General features: G+C 40.4%; 1 protein-coding gene and 1 long non-coding RNA gene across 22 annotated transcripts in view; one reads left to right on the top strand and one right to left on the bottom strand.

Moving 5' to 3' along the window:
* Positions 1-18,856, top strand: part of LOC122617303 (glutamate-gated chloride channel) — a 48,563-nt gene that overhangs the window by 10,976 nt on the left and 18,731 nt on the right. For all 21 annotated transcript variants that reach the window (XM_043793111.1, XM_043793110.1, XM_043793109.1 and 18 more), the window contains exons 3-4: positions 9,208-9,284; positions 17,874-18,848. In XM_043793111.1, coding sequence (XP_043649046.1) covers positions 17,884-18,848 — 965 coding nt within the window. In that variant the 5' untranslated portion in view covers positions 9,208-9,284; positions 17,874-17,883. The remainder of the gene's footprint in view (positions 1-9,207; positions 9,285-17,873; positions 18,849-18,856) is intronic.
* On the bottom strand, positions 16,402-17,293 carry LOC122617304. Its single transcript, XR_006325941.1, has 3 exons — positions 17,171-17,293; positions 16,980-17,101; positions 16,402-16,873 (listed from the first exon to the last, which is right to left on the bottom strand). It is a non-coding gene; the product is annotated as an uncharacterized LOC122617304 (long non-coding RNA).

Raw genomic sequence — 18,856 nt, 5'->3', positions numbered from 1 at the left:
TGTATTAGCATGGCGGAAATGCCAGGACATCCGGTGCGGTGCGGTGGCCAAGCCTACAACGCACCACCACCACCACCCCCCAAGGATTTGGGTACAGAGAAAAGAAATCCTCTAATATTGAAAATAAAAAGAAGATTTGCAGATGTGCGGCCAGTGCTGTAGGAATCTTACATAGGAAACTAGACCATTCGTCTGTAAATAAAGGATGTTCAACTTCACTATTAAAAAATGATTTGAAGTGTATGACAAATGAAATATTTGCCATTAATATATAGTTCTTTTTACACTAGAACTATTCGAAGTTCCCTGAAAATATGCATGCAGTCAGCTAGTTGTATAATTTGTCATGTTAGTTTTAGTTATAGCCTATATAATCTCTATATATCTCATAGCAGGACATCAAAAAAATATCCATTGTACTTTTAAATCTCAAAATAAAATGGTTCCAAACAAATGGCTAATATTAGCTCAATCCTGTCTGTTTCCAACTGTTTCGCATATATTGGGTAATTTCTTTACCAAAACTACATTGATTATTTATTGGGTTCTCTCAGTGTGCGGGGAAAATTCGAGTGAAAAGCTGCCCGCTTTTCTTTGTGGCTGGTCGCCTATTACCCGTGAAGTTGCGACGAGAATCCGAGGTTGGTCCTCCCGTTTTCTTTGGGCCACAAGTGCCGACTGAAGTGGCGAGTGCAAGTGAATAATGGCCGTCTTGACTGCAGTCATGTTGGGCACATGGCTCACAAGCAATCAGTGTCAGTGCCACGGGCAGAATCGAGAACGAGTATCGAGAGCCAGAAACAGAAACAGAACCAAAAGCAGAGGTGGAGCTCAAACGAATCCAAGTTTATTTGCAGGTAGTATCGAAGGGCATAAACCAAATCAGGAACAGTTGGACGTGGTGGTAACCCGGAGTGGAGTGCATTGGATTGGCCTTCTCTTCTCTTGTCGCCGCCGCTGCCGTCGCCTCTTTCAGTTAGCTCAATGTCCAGCTCAGTGGAGCGCTTGGTCAAACAGAAATTGATTTGTTGTTTCTGCCGTTGTTGCATATACATATATGTATATTTACTTGTATATTTGCTCGATATTTTTTGCGTTCTTTCCAGAGCCAAAATGAAAACGATACCGGGCTTTGGACTAGATGGTAGACGGATTTGGAACTGTCACTATGCGTTTTTCAGCACGTCCAAATCAAATCTCAAAATTTCAAATAAACCAAATATGGAAATCTAAAATGGATATGTCTGCTGACCTGGGGCGGCATTATATTGGTTTTTGGCATTCATAGAAAATATTATTTCTCCAAATATTTCCAAGCTAAGGAACTACTTTTATTCACGTTATAAAGAAAGTTACATTTTCGTTTTTCAAGTACTTAATTTACATTTAAATAGCTTTCACTACTTGTTCTCAAGTAAAGTTTTAAAAGTGAGGCACCATAAATTCAGTGTGGTAACAAGTTTTCAGGATGCACTACATATTATTCCAAAATTAATAGTATTCTTGTCTTCAGCAGTTTCATGAAGTTTTAACCATTGTAACATCAATCATTTACTTAACAAAACTTGATAAAAACAACTCTATCAAAACTTTATCTAAAAAAGGAAGTTCCGTCATGTAATAAGTTTAATGAATGTTGCAAAGGACATATTTTAACTTGTCGGGCTCTGAGTCCTTTGCCTTTCCGTCCTGACACAGAACATTTAAAAAAACCGAAAAAAAATTGGTGGTGAGGGGTGATGCAAAACTTTCACATTTCGCGCTCAGCGTAAATTATGCAAAACTTTCACCCTTGGCCGTCACATAACCAGGCAGGCAGGTATCACATGTCACGGCTTAAATGAGTTACCCTTTCCAATCCTCGTGCGATTTTTATGTCGTCGCAAAGGAAATTCGCGTTGGAAATACAAGCTTCGAGTGAACGGGAAAATATGCGGGCAATGATGGGAAAAATATCTGAAAAACTGGTCGAAGGGAGTTGCATTTTACAGCCACTTTGGCAGGCGACACGTTGACAAGTCGAATGGCGGCGTTTATTGAAATATGACTTGAACCGTATTGACTTCAATGTAATAAATGCCCCTTTAATCTTCCCACCTGGATGCGGGTTATATGTCATCAAAAACTCAAACTCAGGAAAAACCAGAAAATGTCTGGAGCAGGCGAAAAGTCAAACTCATTGAACATTCAGGGCGGTGAAGGTGGAAATGGGGACATGGTGTCATCTGCAGGGCGCTGAAATCCAAGCCATGCTTTCAATACAACAATTTTCGTTTACATTCCCCTCAATGCAAGGTAAAGCATGTACCACAACGAGCATGTGTGTGCAGGATTATTATGCAGGACTTCGCCAGCAGGAAACTCAAATATGCTCTCTGTACGAAGGATCCTAACTCCGGTCCTCGTTTTTCCTCAACAATTTTCCTCGCCACATGCTGTGCAACAATTTTTGCTGCGTTCGAGGAAAATGGTGTATGGTAATAAGTTAGTGCAATTCATATGTGTTCGTATGCGAGTGGGGAATATTTTAAAGATTTTCCGACTTTATTCTTATTCCCACTTTGATGTGGCACTCGGCGAGCAAAGTAACAATTCACGTACTTCTTTTCCACTTTTATTTTCGTTTTTAATTTAAGAACTATTTGAACACTTTCTCTGTCAAAGACGGCAAAGCTTTAAAAATAAGTAAAGAAGTGTAAATGAAATTCACTATATTTTAGGAAATTCGCATAACATTCATTATTTTTTTGATATATATTAACAAAAAACGTTTAATTCGATTTACCATTATAATTGGTTCTTCTCAATATTTTATAATGTCAGTGCCGCTGAATTCAGGCATCGCTTTTCCATTGTCGCTTAATGCAACACAATTACTTTTAATTATTTTATTATGTAAACATTTCGGTGGACCAGTCCACAGTGGACACCCGTGGAGACCAATTTAATTGATATAAACATTGTAGTTTAATTGCCTTAAACGCCAAATGAACCGGTTGACTTTATTACCAAACAGTTTGACGTGTTGGTTTTTTATTTCTCGTTTTACACGTTGGTGTTTTTTAATTAAATTTCAATCAGGATGAACCCTAGTAGCATGATTTGCAATGGAGCGTAATTCTGAAAGAAGTGAAATGCAGGTTGTGGTTTGTAGCGGGTTGATTAAATCGTGTCATGTTTTGCGGTTGGAATAGGTGCATTAAATTGCTGGTAAATCTGCATTCCTATGGCTTGTCTTTAACCGATTCGTGATCAGGACAGAGGCTAGGTGACCCAGCTCAGAGGACTAACTAGCTCCCTTGGCCACACACCTTTGGTAAGCCCGCATGCATTAGGCCGAATCGTGCGTCATTTTGAGCATTAAAATTAATCCATGGACACGCAAGGATAATCGCTTGGATGACACGCTTTTTTATGGCCAGGTAGGCGCCTGTGAGCCAGGATTTCGAGATGCGAACGCGTGACTAAGAGGTCCACCAGAACAAGTGCAAGTTAGGTATACGCCAGCGTGGCCACGTTGTTCTTTGTATCGCAAATTGACTGCAGCCCCTGTAAATTTCAATTTTCAACGCCATAATTGGCCGTCTAATTATAGTTGCATTCTGGCACAGAAGGGCCTGCCTGGGCATTAAAAGTAATCGCCTCTGATGAATAATATCCCCGGCAAGGACTCAACTCAGCACTATTGAAATGCTAATCATAGTAATGTCCTTTGGGTGTTTTACACATATATGTATTATATTTTCGTTCGTTTTTCGTTCTTAATTTCTCGAAAGTCGTGCGAGAAGTGGCAAAAAAAAATGAAAAAAATAAGTGTAGGAATGTGTGTGAGAAAGTGGCAAGTGTGAAAACTGAGGGGTCACCCAACTACGTCACGCATGTCCTTGCACGAAAATGTGAAAACTTTTTGTAGATTTTCCTCTGCCTTCCGTTAGTCTGCTACTTTTTGCGCAAACAAAGGTTGTGCATAAAACTAATTAACTTTGCTATTTGCCGACTGCACGGGGAAATGTTTGTGCTCCTGCAGAATTTATTATTTGCACTGAGCAATCAAATTAGAATAACCATTTAAAATGTTTGTGAGAAATGTGCCACTGATCTGTAGGGTGAAAGTGGCCTCTAAATTTTGAATTATGCATTTGGGACTATAAAATACGGTCTTGTCGTGTGATTTCTAAAACCTTAAATCACTAAAAATATTTGAAAGATTTTTTGCCATTTAAATATCTTATTATATATCTATGTCATTGAATAGAAAGGATAAGCCATTTATCTAACAAATTAAGCTATCCATACATTTAAAACTACGCACTTCAGGGGCCATGAAACTAAGCTTAAATAATTTAAATGCCCGGGGTTATTGTGATATTTCCACTTATTGCCGTAACCAATAATATTCGAATTTAAATGCCTTAAAGGTAAGACAACAACAACGTTTTATTCCCAAGATATGAAGCGAAATATCCTTTAATAATTTTCAGACTGAACCAATTTCCAATATCACATGCCTACTACCTGTTTTATGCCATGCAAGCAATTAGCAGCAAAAACAAATCAAAAGCAAATGCAGAATAAATATTTTTGCAAATAGGCAAACAGCAGACAGTATGTTGAAATACTTGGCAATGGCAAAAAAGAGCATTAAAACAGCCAGAGATTCGATGGGAAAATCGATAGATGACCCCGCAACTGCAATCTCCGTTGCCCCGCAGATGTGGCCAAATAAATGTTGGATAAACAAATTCAAACAGCTACAAAGCCAATTCGGTGTGCCCCGAGCTATTTGACTGGTTTGATTGAGCCATGTCCGCTGGCCAAATCCGCATGTCCGTGTGCTCTTGCGAGGATTTTAATCATGCACGTATTTTGAAGCCTTTCCGCTTCCCAGCCACGAACGCCATAAATATCCATCAGAATGTGAGCGAGCGATTTTGGCTTATCCGCGCCGCGAACTATAAACTCCAATAGCACCCGAGGTAAATTGACTGAAATACCGGCAAAAACTGCCATTAATAAATTGATGTGGACAGAAGCCACATAAAAGCGTGTGCTCTACCGCGAAGTGCGATGCTCATTTTGTTGCATACATTTTGAAATAGTTTTATCCGATTATAATGCTCAGTAGTTGTTAAAATTAAATAGTAACTGCTTTGTGTTGCTGGTTTGCAAATCTAATAAATTTCTACAATTGTGGGTTTTCTTTAAATTGATTTCCAAATTGCATTCAGGATCAACAGAAATGTTATTAAGTCACTTCATGGGAACGAAAGTTTATATAAAAAAAATTTATACAAAATAGTAGACAAATGTTACAAAGGGCCTATCTTTATATTTAATATATTTTATACCACAATTGCATCTAAGATAACAAAGGAAACCAAAAGTTCAATGTAACAATTTTTAAGAAATATTTTCGTATGATTTTCACAATAAATGTCACACAAATCTGTCGTAATATATTTCAGATAACTAAGCATTTACTTTGGCAACAAAATTATTATAAGATATAATTTTATGTTTTACCGAACTAGATTTTTGCGCACTGAGGAAACTCCTTTTATTTATGGGAAACCACAAACCAGATCCTGCAAATTTCGAGTTACTCTCACCCGTCACCACATACTTTGCCCCGAATCTGCTCCACCTGTTCTGCTAGGTGCACCTTTAGTATTCACTTTGTCTATCTGAGTCTGGCTCAAAAACTTAACCCCTTTTCAGAGAGTCCTGCTCAAATATCCTGGGGCTTTGCCCAAAGAAAATAACAAATAAAAAAGAGAAACAAACACGGGAAATGCTGATAAAACAAGCATAAGCGAAAAGTAGGGGAAAAGTGTTAACAAGCAGCGTATAAATTATTAATTAAGCCGCTCTACTCGGCCAGTCTGGGCAATTTGCTCTATTTAATGAAATGCAACTGAAAAAGCCGACTTTGCTTATGCACAAATTTATATTCCCTGGCATTTGACATAAATTTCATTTATATCCATGTGAATAGGTCTCTTGCAGAGGCCTAATTATTTAATCAATATATGCCCATAAATATTGCACAGAGCTCTCAGGCATAGGAGAAGTATATGTATATGAACATTTGTTTGTGTGTCCCAATTGGTTCAATTAGTGAAAGTAAAACAAAAGCTGAGGTTCCCACAATACTAAAGTGCTTGGGCCACCTCGATTCAGGCAGCAACTCTATAGTTACGAGGATAATTATGAACGAACATTAAAATTTAGGGGCCAGACAGATCCTGAAGGTAACAACACCTGGCAAATAAATGGGTGTAGATGAAACTGAAATAGATGGATATATATTTAAAGATGAAAGCAGAAGACTCTTCATATATCATATTGTTCTAAAGGCTGTTTGTCTTCAATTAAGATCTAAATGTAGTGCTAATTTATGTGAGCATCCATAAAATCAATTTTACTACCAATCACTGGAAGTCCCTAATTTGTACACTGTTCACAAAACCCACATTGAATTGCTTTCTGCTTGACTTTGGCACTAACCACCCTCCCGAGGAGAACAAATGAGTTGGCATTTCCTGGGAAAGGCTATCATGCTAGCCTAAATCTAAAGCCCCAGTTGGGGGCGAATCCTCGTGGCAGGTTTGTAAATCGTTTTGCGGGAATAAGGCCTCTACTATCTTCATACAATTATAACACAAGCGCGACCTTTGCTCACTTGTCCCTCAGCCAGAGTCCTTTTATACGACCACGAGTCCTAGCCGTAGAAGTCCTAGCTCAGTCTGCCTCGCAAAACGTTTCTAGGCACTAAAAATGCGTGCGTGCCTTGGTATTTCTTTTTTATCGATTTGCATATCTAAATTTAGTCAGGCGACATATAATGCCCCACCATATGTGTATATAGTGTATGTTCGCATGCACATATGTTTAATATATACTAGTGGAGGCCGAGCTCCCTGGCCACACGCACTAATAAATATTGCATTGTGATACTGGGAACGGAGTCCGTTCAGTTTGAGGAGCCGTGGTTGCCGTAATTAAGGATCTTCCACCATCTGCTTATGCCAATGCCTTGGGGCTACAATTAGATTTTGGTGTTAGGTGTACACATGCATACTTACACTTGAATAAAAGTGTTTAAATAAGGATTTGAATATGTTATTATTTGCTGCTTACCAAATTGTACACAAATTAAAAAAAAACGCTTGTTTGGGATGAAAAGTACTCCCAACAAGAAGATAATATTTTTTAATATTCAACTGTCATCAACGCGTATTCCTCCGCAAATATTACCCATAAAATCGAAATTAAATTTACATTATATTTGTAGAGAAGTCATGTTTCTGATTATGCTTTTCAATAAAACAATTGCTTATTATTTATTTTACTCCTAAACAATGTGCTTTAGTGATTTTACATTTTTGTACCCGACTGAAGTGTACGTGATGATTTCCAAGTCCACGTGAGAACACGACCTCAGATTGGCCGGCAAATGCCTTGGTCACCTTGAACCGTCGCCTCGGGGAGACAGAAGGATAAAGGACATCGCAGGACGCAGGTCGCAGCTCGTAGGTCGCAGGACGCGAAACGCTGAAAGGGGCCATGATAAATGAGCTACGTTAACTCATGTGGCAAATGTGACATGTGCTCCGGCATTTTTATTCTTTGTGTACCTGGTCTTGTGTGTGCTGATTGCCATGTGAGTCCGTGGAGAGACAAGCGCTAAAATTACCATATTACAGTCCCCCTCCTTCCGAGAATTCTTGGCCCAGATCAACGTGGCCCACTGTGGAGCACGGCCCGTCCATTCAAGCGTACTAACCGGCTTCCGAACCCCGAACCCCAAGGCCCGAAGTCCGAAGTTCAGCCGGGCTAATAGGTCAGTTTAGTTGGCCGTAGCATGTGAATTATGGTTAATTTTGGCTGCCACATTGCGGAAGTTATTAACTCGTCTGATTGAACTTGGCCGTAAGTGATTTAGTACGTGTGGCCATGTGCACCAAGTCCAAGTTGATGGCTTAAGTGTATTAAATAAGTGGGGGAATTTCAATATTGTGTGTCCATAAACAAGTTATTGATATGGTTGGGAAAGTCGGAAGGGAAAATCTTGTAAAAAGGGCAATTAAGTCGGTACTCATTATGCGTAGAGACTTTAATGAAATTGTGTGACGGAAATTAATATTCCCTTTCCTTGCTGGAGCTAATAAATTTGGCCATATATGCAATGGACAATATATTGTTATATGTCGGCTTGTATTTGGCTCACCAAAAGTGTAAAACCAAAGCAGGATTTATGATTTCAGTAATCAATTTGTGGACATTATCATACAGCTGCAGCTTAGATAATAATTATTCTGCAGCAATTTATTATTTTTAAGAGCCTAATGTTGGTTATACTTTTGAATCATTTAATCTTTCCTATACAATCTTTATGTGTACCCACATTTTATATATTTCATTAAGTAGTAAATATAAGTTAACACTCTTTCCTCAGATATCATGCATTAGACTATAATTTCTTATGAATTCTTTTAAACTTTTTTAAATACAACTGTGCAATATGTTTATGTTCCTTAATATAGAACTTGTTTACATCTGCGGGCTAATGAAGTGATCTGGTAGGGTCCGTCATAGCTTAATTGTTCGCTGAAAGCCCTTCGCTCTGATTTTTCATTAGTTCTGCACTCTGCTTCGAGAAACTTGGCCATAATAGCCAAGGGACAGCCCCGCCCCTCCGCCGCCTGTCAAATATTTGCACAAAGCCCAAGACGCAAAAGTCTCGCCTCCAGTCGCCAATGCCCGCTCGTCGCTCAAAAGTATGCAGCAGACAAAAGCTCATTAAGAACTCAGACACAATACCCACTCCAGAGCACTCCACTTCTTCCAGGACCACTACAACCCACTCCTGTCCCTGTCATATCCTCGTTGTCATCGTCCTCCAGTGCCCCGCACTCCGTGTTAAGTGATTTCCATCATTTGCGCCGCAGGCACATGCTGGGGAATTCCAAGCTGCTGATGCCGACGACATGAGTAGCTGGGCCTAAGTCTCGACCCCTTTCCATTCGCATTGAGTCGTATGCTTAATTTTATCTAAAAGCCGCTCTCGTCTGTTGCTTCTCGTTGTTTTGAGAACCAGTCCCCACAATGGGGAATTAATCCCAAACACAACCCAAACAATCTGGAAGTGCGGAACTCCATTGACAATAAAAACTCCATTTAATAATTGGTGCTTATCTTTTTCAGCGGTCTGGCGACGTGTGTGCCCATGCAGACACAAGGCGATAGTGGATTCCATTGAAGTGGCTGCCGGGTTAAATTTGGTGAGTAGAAAACATATCCTTTCAGTCACAATGGCAGCGTTTACTTGTGCAACGCCCCACCAGCTCAATCCAGCTCAGATCTTTGAATGCATTTGGTTTCAAAGAATCTCATACGGGAAATACTTAAAAATACAGTACAGGACATAAAAAATGCAAAGCACGAACCAGCAGTGCTCTACAGGAAGAGAAAAGTCTAAATAGGTATTAAAATCATTGCGATTAGACTGAATTTAGAAACCTGAATATTTTGATTGAGAATTAAAGTAATCAATTGGTCTTTAGATACATCTCAAGATATTAATTCGTGTTTAGTTGAAAATTGATTTAGTTTATGCAAGTTTCTTCATTTTTTTTAGTGAAAAAGCTTCTACCTTTAGTAGGAATACATATTACAAGGACCTCTTCCGCAGTGCAGCTGTGTGCATGTGTATTTGTGAAGGTGCGGGCTAGTTCTTGGAAAACTTTTGTGTGTTTAATTTCCGGCTGCTTTAATACAAGTTCAGTCGGGCATGCACTTGAGGCTTGGCGAGGATTGGCGAGCCTGACGGACTCGTAAGCTCCCAAGGAGCTGCGTGTCCTGCGGCGTCGTGTCCTTGCGGCTTATGACCCGCAGATTTGTGGTCTACGGCAAAATATTTATATAGAAATTAAATAGCTTCAGGACCGGTATTACTTAAGGCAAAGGTCAGTGAAGTGTGCCTCTCCGACCTTAAGTAGCTCTATAAACCATTGAACTGGAGGCGAAGGAGTGGCTGGTGAGGTTGGGTACCTCATTCAATTCATGTAATTGACGTCCTTTCATGCAGATTATGCTGACCAACTGAAACGCAGACGTGAGAAATCACAGTAAAGCTTTGCAATGTGCGCCCAAACTACAAAATCCTTTAATCAGTTGGTTAAAATGCTCCAAAGTTTAAATATGCATTTATTGCGTATACGCACCGTCTAACGTTTTATTTAGAGCTTGATGTTCAGACCTAAAGTTTTTATGTTTTTGTAATGATTTCAGTTTATAAAATGAGTCCATAACTTACAGAAGTAATGCATTATATGGCATTCATGCTATGTTTGGGAATATGTTCCACTATCAAAGGCTTGGCTTAATGTTCACTACGCGATGAGATAAATCTCCTGCATGAGGCAAGTTGTTCTTTATAGATCCCCCTTTTTCGTTTGGCTTGCTCCCCTTTTTACAAGCCACCTGCGCTTAAACAGGTTTATATAAAGGTATACATATATATATATATAGGAATATATGTGCTCCTATATAAGCTGGGCACATTGTTAGAACAAACGACCCTTGAGATATATAAATAAACTGCCTCAAGATTAGTTTAAATGGTTGGCGACGTGCCTTTGCCCTCGTTTCGCAGTTGCAGCTGCAGCTGGTAACTGCATCCTGCCAGAATGGGTGACATCCCCTAATTTCTCTTTTGCCAACGCCCCTCAGCAACTACACTTAACGAAGGGAGTCACGAAATTGCTATTTCGGAAGATGAAGTTGGTTTTTAGGATCAAGAATAGAGACAGTGGCAAAAATATGTCACCTGACGGCAGCGAAACTTTGTTCCTCAATCAATCAAACCGCGTTCTCTACACGCAAACAAATTAATAGGTTTAAAATAATAAAAGCGATAACTTGTATCTTGAGTGATTCTTAATTTAAAGTAATTAATTAATAAATTAAAAATATGTGTAGAAATAATGGATTTTTCTTAATATCAAAATCATAAGTAAAGTTTGCCATGATGGCGTTGTGCTAACAACATATACTTTCCAGTATATTTATTTATAAATTCTTCCGTCCCAATATTTTCCCAGTGTACATGTGTGTGCGTATGTGTGTGCATGTAAAGTGGCGCTTATTCTAGCACTAACAGAGGGAAACCAACACAAAAAGCTCATTGGCGCTCGTCATGTCCACGGCGAAGGGGGCGGGGAAATGGGGGGATGATGCCTAGGGGTAGGCCACATGGCATAGGGGCAATGTGACCCCCAAACAGCAGCCACCCCTCTCAACACGCCCATTATGCTCATTATGTGCTTTGGTACTTGGCTCGTTTTTGTCTTTACTTTCCTCGTTTGTTGTTGCTTCTTCAACGTCTTTCCTCATGTTGTTTGTTTGTTTGTTCGCTTATCTTGTTTATTTGCTTTTGTGCCAAATTATTTGTCGCTGCTTGTTCGCTGTGCTTATGCTACTTGTTTTTCCAATGCTTATTGCGTTTTCCTGTCATTTCCTTCCTGGCTTTTTGCTGTTTTGTGGGACAAACCCCGGAATTTGATTGTTCAGATTTTATAAAGCAAAGAGAACACATGTTGTGGGTTTCAAATCCGAAATGGTGTCAAACTGAACTTTATATCCAAAGAACTATAAGTAAGCACAACTGGAAAAATGTAATTTTTAAGAACCAATTTGACTTAAAACATAAATTTTAAACTGGTCGTATCGGCTTGAATTCATCTCTTGGCCAATATCGCCGTAAGCTGCTTGCCCTGGGCGCTTGTAAAAACAGCAGAAACCACCAGCCAAAAGAGGGAAAAGGAAAAAGGGGGCTTAAGTGACAGACAGCTCCCAGTTCTCCGAGCGAAAACCAGAGCGAGGAGCAGAGAAATGTCCAAAAAATGTCAATTTATTATGGCGAAATCAGCGCGGGACACACGCGACCAACACGCGTGACCAGCAGCATAAGCCCACCCAACTTTCATTTTGCAACTGCCACGCCCACATCCCAGAGGGGCCTTCAGCCCACCGTGAAGAATTTTCCCAACTGACTGTGTCATGTGTATAAATACTTTTTAATCTGAATTATTACGGTCTGCAAGCTTTTCTTCGCTTGATTATAATTTATTCACATAAATTTCCATGATGCATGGCATTTAAGTGGCTGTGACAGGACGAAGAGCATTCGAACTCCTCCCTTCGACATTTTAGGAGGACTCTCGACGCACAAAAAACAAATCCTTGCCAAAGCCCTTTAACGAAACTGGTCATGATGTGCGGCAAAAAAATGTTTACAAAAAAGGACGCAGCCTCGAAAAGTTCGATCTGAAAATGGGATCAAGGAGATTGCTCGATTCGATTGCTTAATTACTCAAAGAGCGGCGAGTGGTGGCCAAAGTTGAAGTTCGGAGTCCTGTAATCTAGGGTATTTAAGAGGAACTTTGTTTTCCAAAGGATATATTTATGATATGACTATTATTAATGTTTCTTTTTAGACATTTATTATAGGTGATACCACAGGCATTCAATACGAATTTGTAACTATGAAATGCCTAAATCGGCTGAATCCCCAACAACTCGAGCTGGCAGCATTAATATTCTGACCACAACTGTGCACGCAACATTTGCGCGCATGACATACTTCCGCTTCACTTAAAGGACCTGTGGTCGCGGTCATCCGTGAATATCCACCGCAATTTACTCATTCAATTTTAATTATTTATGTATTTATTTATAAAATATGTGAGCGCAACTTTGCCAAAGTGTTCAACCGAAAACACGCTGCATAAACAAGGCAGCTGGCGAAAATTCCGAAAGTCAACATGTTTGACCACCATCTGTTCGATTTCAGTTCTTATTTCCCTGGGGCGCAAAAGGAAACAAGTTGTCTCTTCTTCGACATTTCTGCGTTTGAAGTTCGCCTGTGCTGGCCAACATCGTCATCGAGCTGACCAGAGCTTATTGTAAACAGAATGCGATACCACGCAGGCAAACAACGAACTTCGCCACGCCCCCACATCCCATAAGTGCACCACTAGCTCCTCAGCCCATCCGAATTCCCATTCCCACTACCCAGTTAAACCGCAGTGTCTGCTCTTTCTCCAGACGAGCGTTGCACTTGCACACTTGCACTTTGTCATTTTGAGTTAACTGTGCGCAAACCTTTGCACCGAAAACTGTCAAAAGGGGCAATTAGTTTGGCTAAGTGGCTCACCTCAGCGGTGAATCGTAGGCCTGGACAGAAGGATATGGTTTAATATATTGCTACAAATGCCAAACATTTTCCTAGAAATTTGTTTTTGAATTGCTTTAGTACTGTACCAGTACTGACATTTGAACTAAGGCTCAAGCTGAAAAATGCAATCGAAATAAATACCGCAGGAGTCGGAGCACCTTTTATTCAATTACACTTGGCTGGCATTAATTAATCGCGCACGTTCGATTATTGGAAAATTCTCGGTCTCCAACAGGTCGTCGTCGTGTGTCAACTATGTCGTCGCGTGTTCCACTTTTCCGAGCAATAAGCTGACTTAAGCCTAAACGGCTTAGCGTCCCACTGAGTGGTTTGCATTTGTTGAGTGCCCGCCGCCCGTTTGTGTCTATGTCTGCACTCCCATTTTAATTGAAATGCGAATGAACTGCACTCCACTCCACTCCGTTCGAGTCGCCGGGCCATTCCACTCCGGATAACCACCTGCATTCCAGGACTGAATCGCACTGCATCTGGCCACCGAGTTATTTAATTAGGCATGGCAGCATGCAGATTGCTCTTACTGCCGATTTCCAATTTCAATTCGCTCGCTCGGAGGCTGGCAAAAGTGGGTCAAGTGCCCTTCTTCAGCTACCACGTTTGCCAGCCAATGCAATTTTGGTATTTGCCATGACATTTTAATAACTTTTAATGCAACAGATTATGGTCCATTATGGCTAGCGGTGAGCTAAGCTCATTAAATATGAATTTCGTGTATGTAGTTCCAATTTGATTGAAGCGCAGGACACCGATGTAAATGTGACATGGCCACAAGTAAAGGATTAACCTAAAATACACCCAATAAATCACGGAGAGAATATTTTCATAAATAAATATCTTTAAATATATTTCAAAAAACTGTGCTATGAGAAATAGGATTAATCAAGATAAAACTGTATAATAAGAACGTAACATTTTACATATTACGTTTTCATTTGGCTTGCATTCTACCATAGTTTTGAAAGGATTTTCTCTTTGTGTGACTGTAACTTTTTCGGAACAATGGATAAGTTCACAATTTGTTGAGTTGTCCACATTCATAATTCGTTGAGCTGCCTTCAACACAACAATGGCCCCATTTAGCCTTTCTGGTTTGGCCGCCCCCAATCCTTATATATACGTGGCTATATAGGATACGTTAAAAGTCGGGAATATTTTCAATGGGTTTAATCAACTTTATTTTGCTCTTGTCTTTTCTGTCACTGGAAAGTTCGTGACTTCGAACAATGGCGCCATGGCAAACACTGAAGCCCGAAAAATCGATATCAAGTTGTTTGTAATTGTTGCTTGTTGCTATTGTTGTGGGTAAAGTTTGTATTTTTATTTCGTTTACTGAGGTTACCCATTGGTCTGTGACCGATACTTGTTCCTCTACGGCAAATTTGAATATTTTCCTTAAAAGGTTTTTCGACAAAAGAGATTTGGGTAAGTGAAATTACCTTAAAAACCAAATTCGGCAGATTTGGTTGGTTGAATTTCTTAAAATTTTATGGAATAAACTGTAGCTGAAGATAATCCATAATAAAATTAAGAATAAATAATAAACGTCAGTCGATGCAACTTCATTAAACTAAATTGGACTTACTCCAATTACCAACAAACTCTTTTCCACTGAACATCAGCTGTGGAGTGCAATTACTCATCCCGACGAATAGTTTCGCTTCCATCAAATTTAATGGAATTTTCAATTAACTCTGGCGAGCTTCGAAAGTGTCGGACTACCATCTAATTGGATTGCCGCTTGATTTGGGCAAAATTGCAAATTAGGGCATTAAAGCTGATACAGCATAAAACGTGCTCGAAACGTGCTGTTTGTCGGTCAGAGGGATATTAAGTATCCGACATGTGGCCACTGGCCACCGCAACAAAAGCGCCCGCCCAAAAGTATGCAAATAATGTTGCATGCAAATTCCGCACAGTGTCAAATAATTCGGAAAGGGGAGGCAGAAACTAGCAGCAAATTATTAAATTGACTGAACAAGTCGCACCAACAAAATGGAGATGCAAAATAAAGATTCAGATACGGAATATGAAAAGTTGCTCCACTAAAAATATGAAAAAGCTGAGAGCGAAAAATAAAATGCACAACGAAATAGACTAAGCTCAACTTGGGGGAAAAAGGACGAAGGGATGAAAAGGATTGGTCGTGTTTCGGGTTGGCTGTTGGCTTGGGCTGTCAGTTGGCGCCGTTTCCGGCCGCCAGACGATGGCAGGATTAACTTTGACCAAACTGCAGTCGTCGGACTCTCGAGCGCGGTTTGTGTAAAGTTATGCCCCGGAAGCCATGAACGATATCAGCGGGGAGTTCCAGGAAGGATTCAAAGGAAGCCAGTTGTGAACTGATCTATGGTCAGTCATTTTTGTATATATTCTGCCCCTTTTTTTGTTCCAAGCATTCTGCTTCGCTCGAAAAGTTTGCTCATTCTGTTAAAGTTTTTGACAATTTTGGAGCAACACCACGAAAATAAAAGGAAAGTCGAACACAAGCGTTTAAAACAGATTGAGGCCAATAATTGTCCTGGCACATGTGGGTGGGTGTCTGTATATGTACATAAGTATATGTCAAGGGGGTCAAGGAAAACACGTATTAGCTATATCGCTAGCAATTTGTATATGGGACCCATTTACGAGCCCACTTCTTTGGCTCTGCCTAGTTTCTATGCCTATTACTTTTGCTATCTGCTGTCTTGGGGTTTATTTTTGTGCTTTATGGCCAAAGTCACGTAAAAATCGAATAAATGTATAATGAAGACCCTGAATACGGTGGCGGATAACCCAAAGCCACTGAGTACCCGCTTTTAGTGGGTTTGTCTGCGTTTTCTGCGGTTTTTCTTTGATTAAAAGGGGAAATGGGGAGCATGTAGAGGACGGACTCACTCATGTCAAAGTTTTTCACTGGCTTTTCCATATGGTTGGGAATAAGCTGTTCGGGCAATCAAGTTTAAATTGAGTGCGGTTTGCTTGCATGTTTTCTGGATTCTTAATCTGTAAACTTCTGCTAACAGTATTAAAATAAAGTTTCCAAAAGCAGCTTATGCGTATTGTACAAAAGCCGATTATATTTCTTTTAAAAAACATGTGTTCATGTGTTCAAACATTCATGGTATGTGTACAAAATAACTTATCAAACCCAAATCACTCGTGCTCAATGGATGTCGTTTTATTTTTCAGTTTTATTTAGTGAAAAGCGGAAATTGAATTTTTGAGGTCGGTATTCATTTCACTGGAGCAATGGCCGTTTAGGTCTTTGCATGTTTGAAAAATGTCAAAATATAGCCCAACTTGTACTTACTTGTACTTACACATATGTACTCTTTTGGTCGAAATGAAAATTGCATTCCTCCGTGAGTTGGCCACAAATTGACAAGCACTACAACAGCAACAACTGAATTGGCAACAACCGAAAGGCAGCGAAAAGACAGCCTTTGACAGGCAACAATAAAAATTCGTTTGGACCATTGACTGGCTGACTGACATTCGTTTTTTGGCCCTGGCCTAAACCGCTTGTCCCACAGCAGAACTAACTGGTTTTATCACTTTTGGCAACATTCTCCAGCTGAATAAGGCATAAGAGCTTGAGATCGTAGTATATTTAGAAAATATAATTTATTTATAATTCTAGAAGTTGAAAGAAGAAAAATAATGATGAATTTGATTTGTTTATATATTTTTACCTAATAATATAATATATTTGCTGGTAATAAAAATATATTAGGGTACTCACCCCAACTTTTCTAGCTCACATTATATTCACTTTCAAAAGCCCTCAGAAAGGAAACTTGTCCATATAATCCACGGAATAATACCACGGAATTTTTCCAAGTGCCTGCTTATGGTTGAATTTACCTGGAAAATTAAAGTTTTCCTGTGGCAGTCGTAAATCCGGTACAGGATGTGTGTTATTTGGCAACTGACATTTACGGTTAGGTGTGCACGCAGGTGGGCGTGATCGTTGGGCCGAAGCAATCCAATATTGCCACATCAATCAAATCCTATATGTAGCGCCGCGAGTGTTGATGCAGCCAAGTCATTGGAACGACAATCAAGTGGGTGACGATAGATTTTTATTTCAGATTGTGGCGTGCGAATTGCTTTCGTCGAGCTTAATTAGTTTGACTGGGGTGCAGTTAAATTGAAACCCCGACAAAGTGGCTTTCTGATGGCATTCTCAAAAATATTTGTCTGCGGCACTTTGACAGTCGTTTAGCGTTACTTATTGTACGAATTTTCTAAAGATATATTAGATTTAATTGGATTTAATACTATACATTACCGTTTTTTATATATTCCTAATTTGTTTTTCTGTATTAATTTCGTTGATGAATATTTTAATATATCATTAATAAATATACTATTTTAAAATATATTCCGTAAATGTGATTCAGCTGGCATTAAATTAAAAAAGTTATTCAAGAAGTTTAAAACAAAATGTATGTTCTATTACTTGGCAATAAATCCTTATTATTTTGTTATGCTTAAAATAAGAAACAGGGAATGTAATGAGACTAAAGTGATAGTTTCTTTAACAGTATTTCTTAAATTAAAGTGTATAAAATCAGAAAGTGATTGACATATCATAAAAATAATACCCTTTTGTTTGGCACACCATTCCTTGCAGTTGTCGTAACATGGGCTGCGTCTTTGAAGCGGCCAAAGAGCAGCCCCACAAACCGAGAAGCAGGCAACTGAGGCGCAACCAATGCCGTGGAAAAGCGGAAAAGGCAGCCGCAGGGACCAGAGGCAAGGTCTCTGTCAGAGGAAACAACGACAAGCCAGCTGAGGACATCAGAATCAAGGATAACCATCAACAAAACCATAAAACGCAAACCGAAACACAAACAGAAGTAGCAGTAGCAGTAGCAATAGACGCAGGAGCAGAAACAGAAACTGAAACGGAGGCTGAGGCCCAGAGAGAAGCAGCAACCGGGCCCGAACATCTAAAAGCGGCGGCTCAAGTGCTTTTAACGATACGGCAGGCACGTCAGGAGAACAACAAGCACAGTAGTCAAGTGGCTGAAACGCACAAGGACGAAGGCGAGGACGCGTTGGCGCGGCAAGGATCCATTGTCGATACAGCGGCGGCGGCGGGCAGAATCGGAATCGATATTGCGGCAGCAACGATTCAAATCGCCGAGCGGCATGAGGATGGGCAGCATTGGCAGCAACACAATGTCCGCCGGCGGAGGCGCCAGCCAGATCCTGCAGTGGATCCTGCGAGCAACTCCAAAATTTCGGCCATATCCCTGCATTTTCACGCCCTCGCCGCCCTAGCGAAAACGCTGCAGAAGCACGAGGACCTCAGTCCTGTCCAGCATCGCCAGCCCCAAGCGTACCGGGCGTGGCAAGGACATCCCTATCCCGAGACCCAACTGCCCGCCACCATGACAGCGGCCATCATTGCGAACGTCGGCGCCACGGCAGCGGCCACCTCGGCGGCAGCCTTCCAGTATCTCGGCCAGCACTACAAGCACTACAGCCAGTCGATCAGCTTCTACGCGGCCTCCAGCGTCCTCCTGATGCTCTGCTATCTGACCACCGCGTCCACGGCAGCTGCCACGCAGTCGGAGACGGGTGCCCTCGACAAGCATCCCATGTGAGTGC

The sequence above is a fragment of the Drosophila teissieri genome, chromosome 3L, assembly GCF_016746235.2.
Source record: "Drosophila teissieri strain GT53w chromosome 3L, Prin_Dtei_1.1, whole genome shotgun sequence".
In the NCBI taxonomy this organism is placed as follows: Eukaryota; Metazoa; Arthropoda; class Insecta; order Diptera; family Drosophilidae; genus Drosophila; species Drosophila teissieri.
Note: the sequence above shows the minus strand (reverse complement) of the source record. Positions and strands in the feature narration are given on the sequence as shown.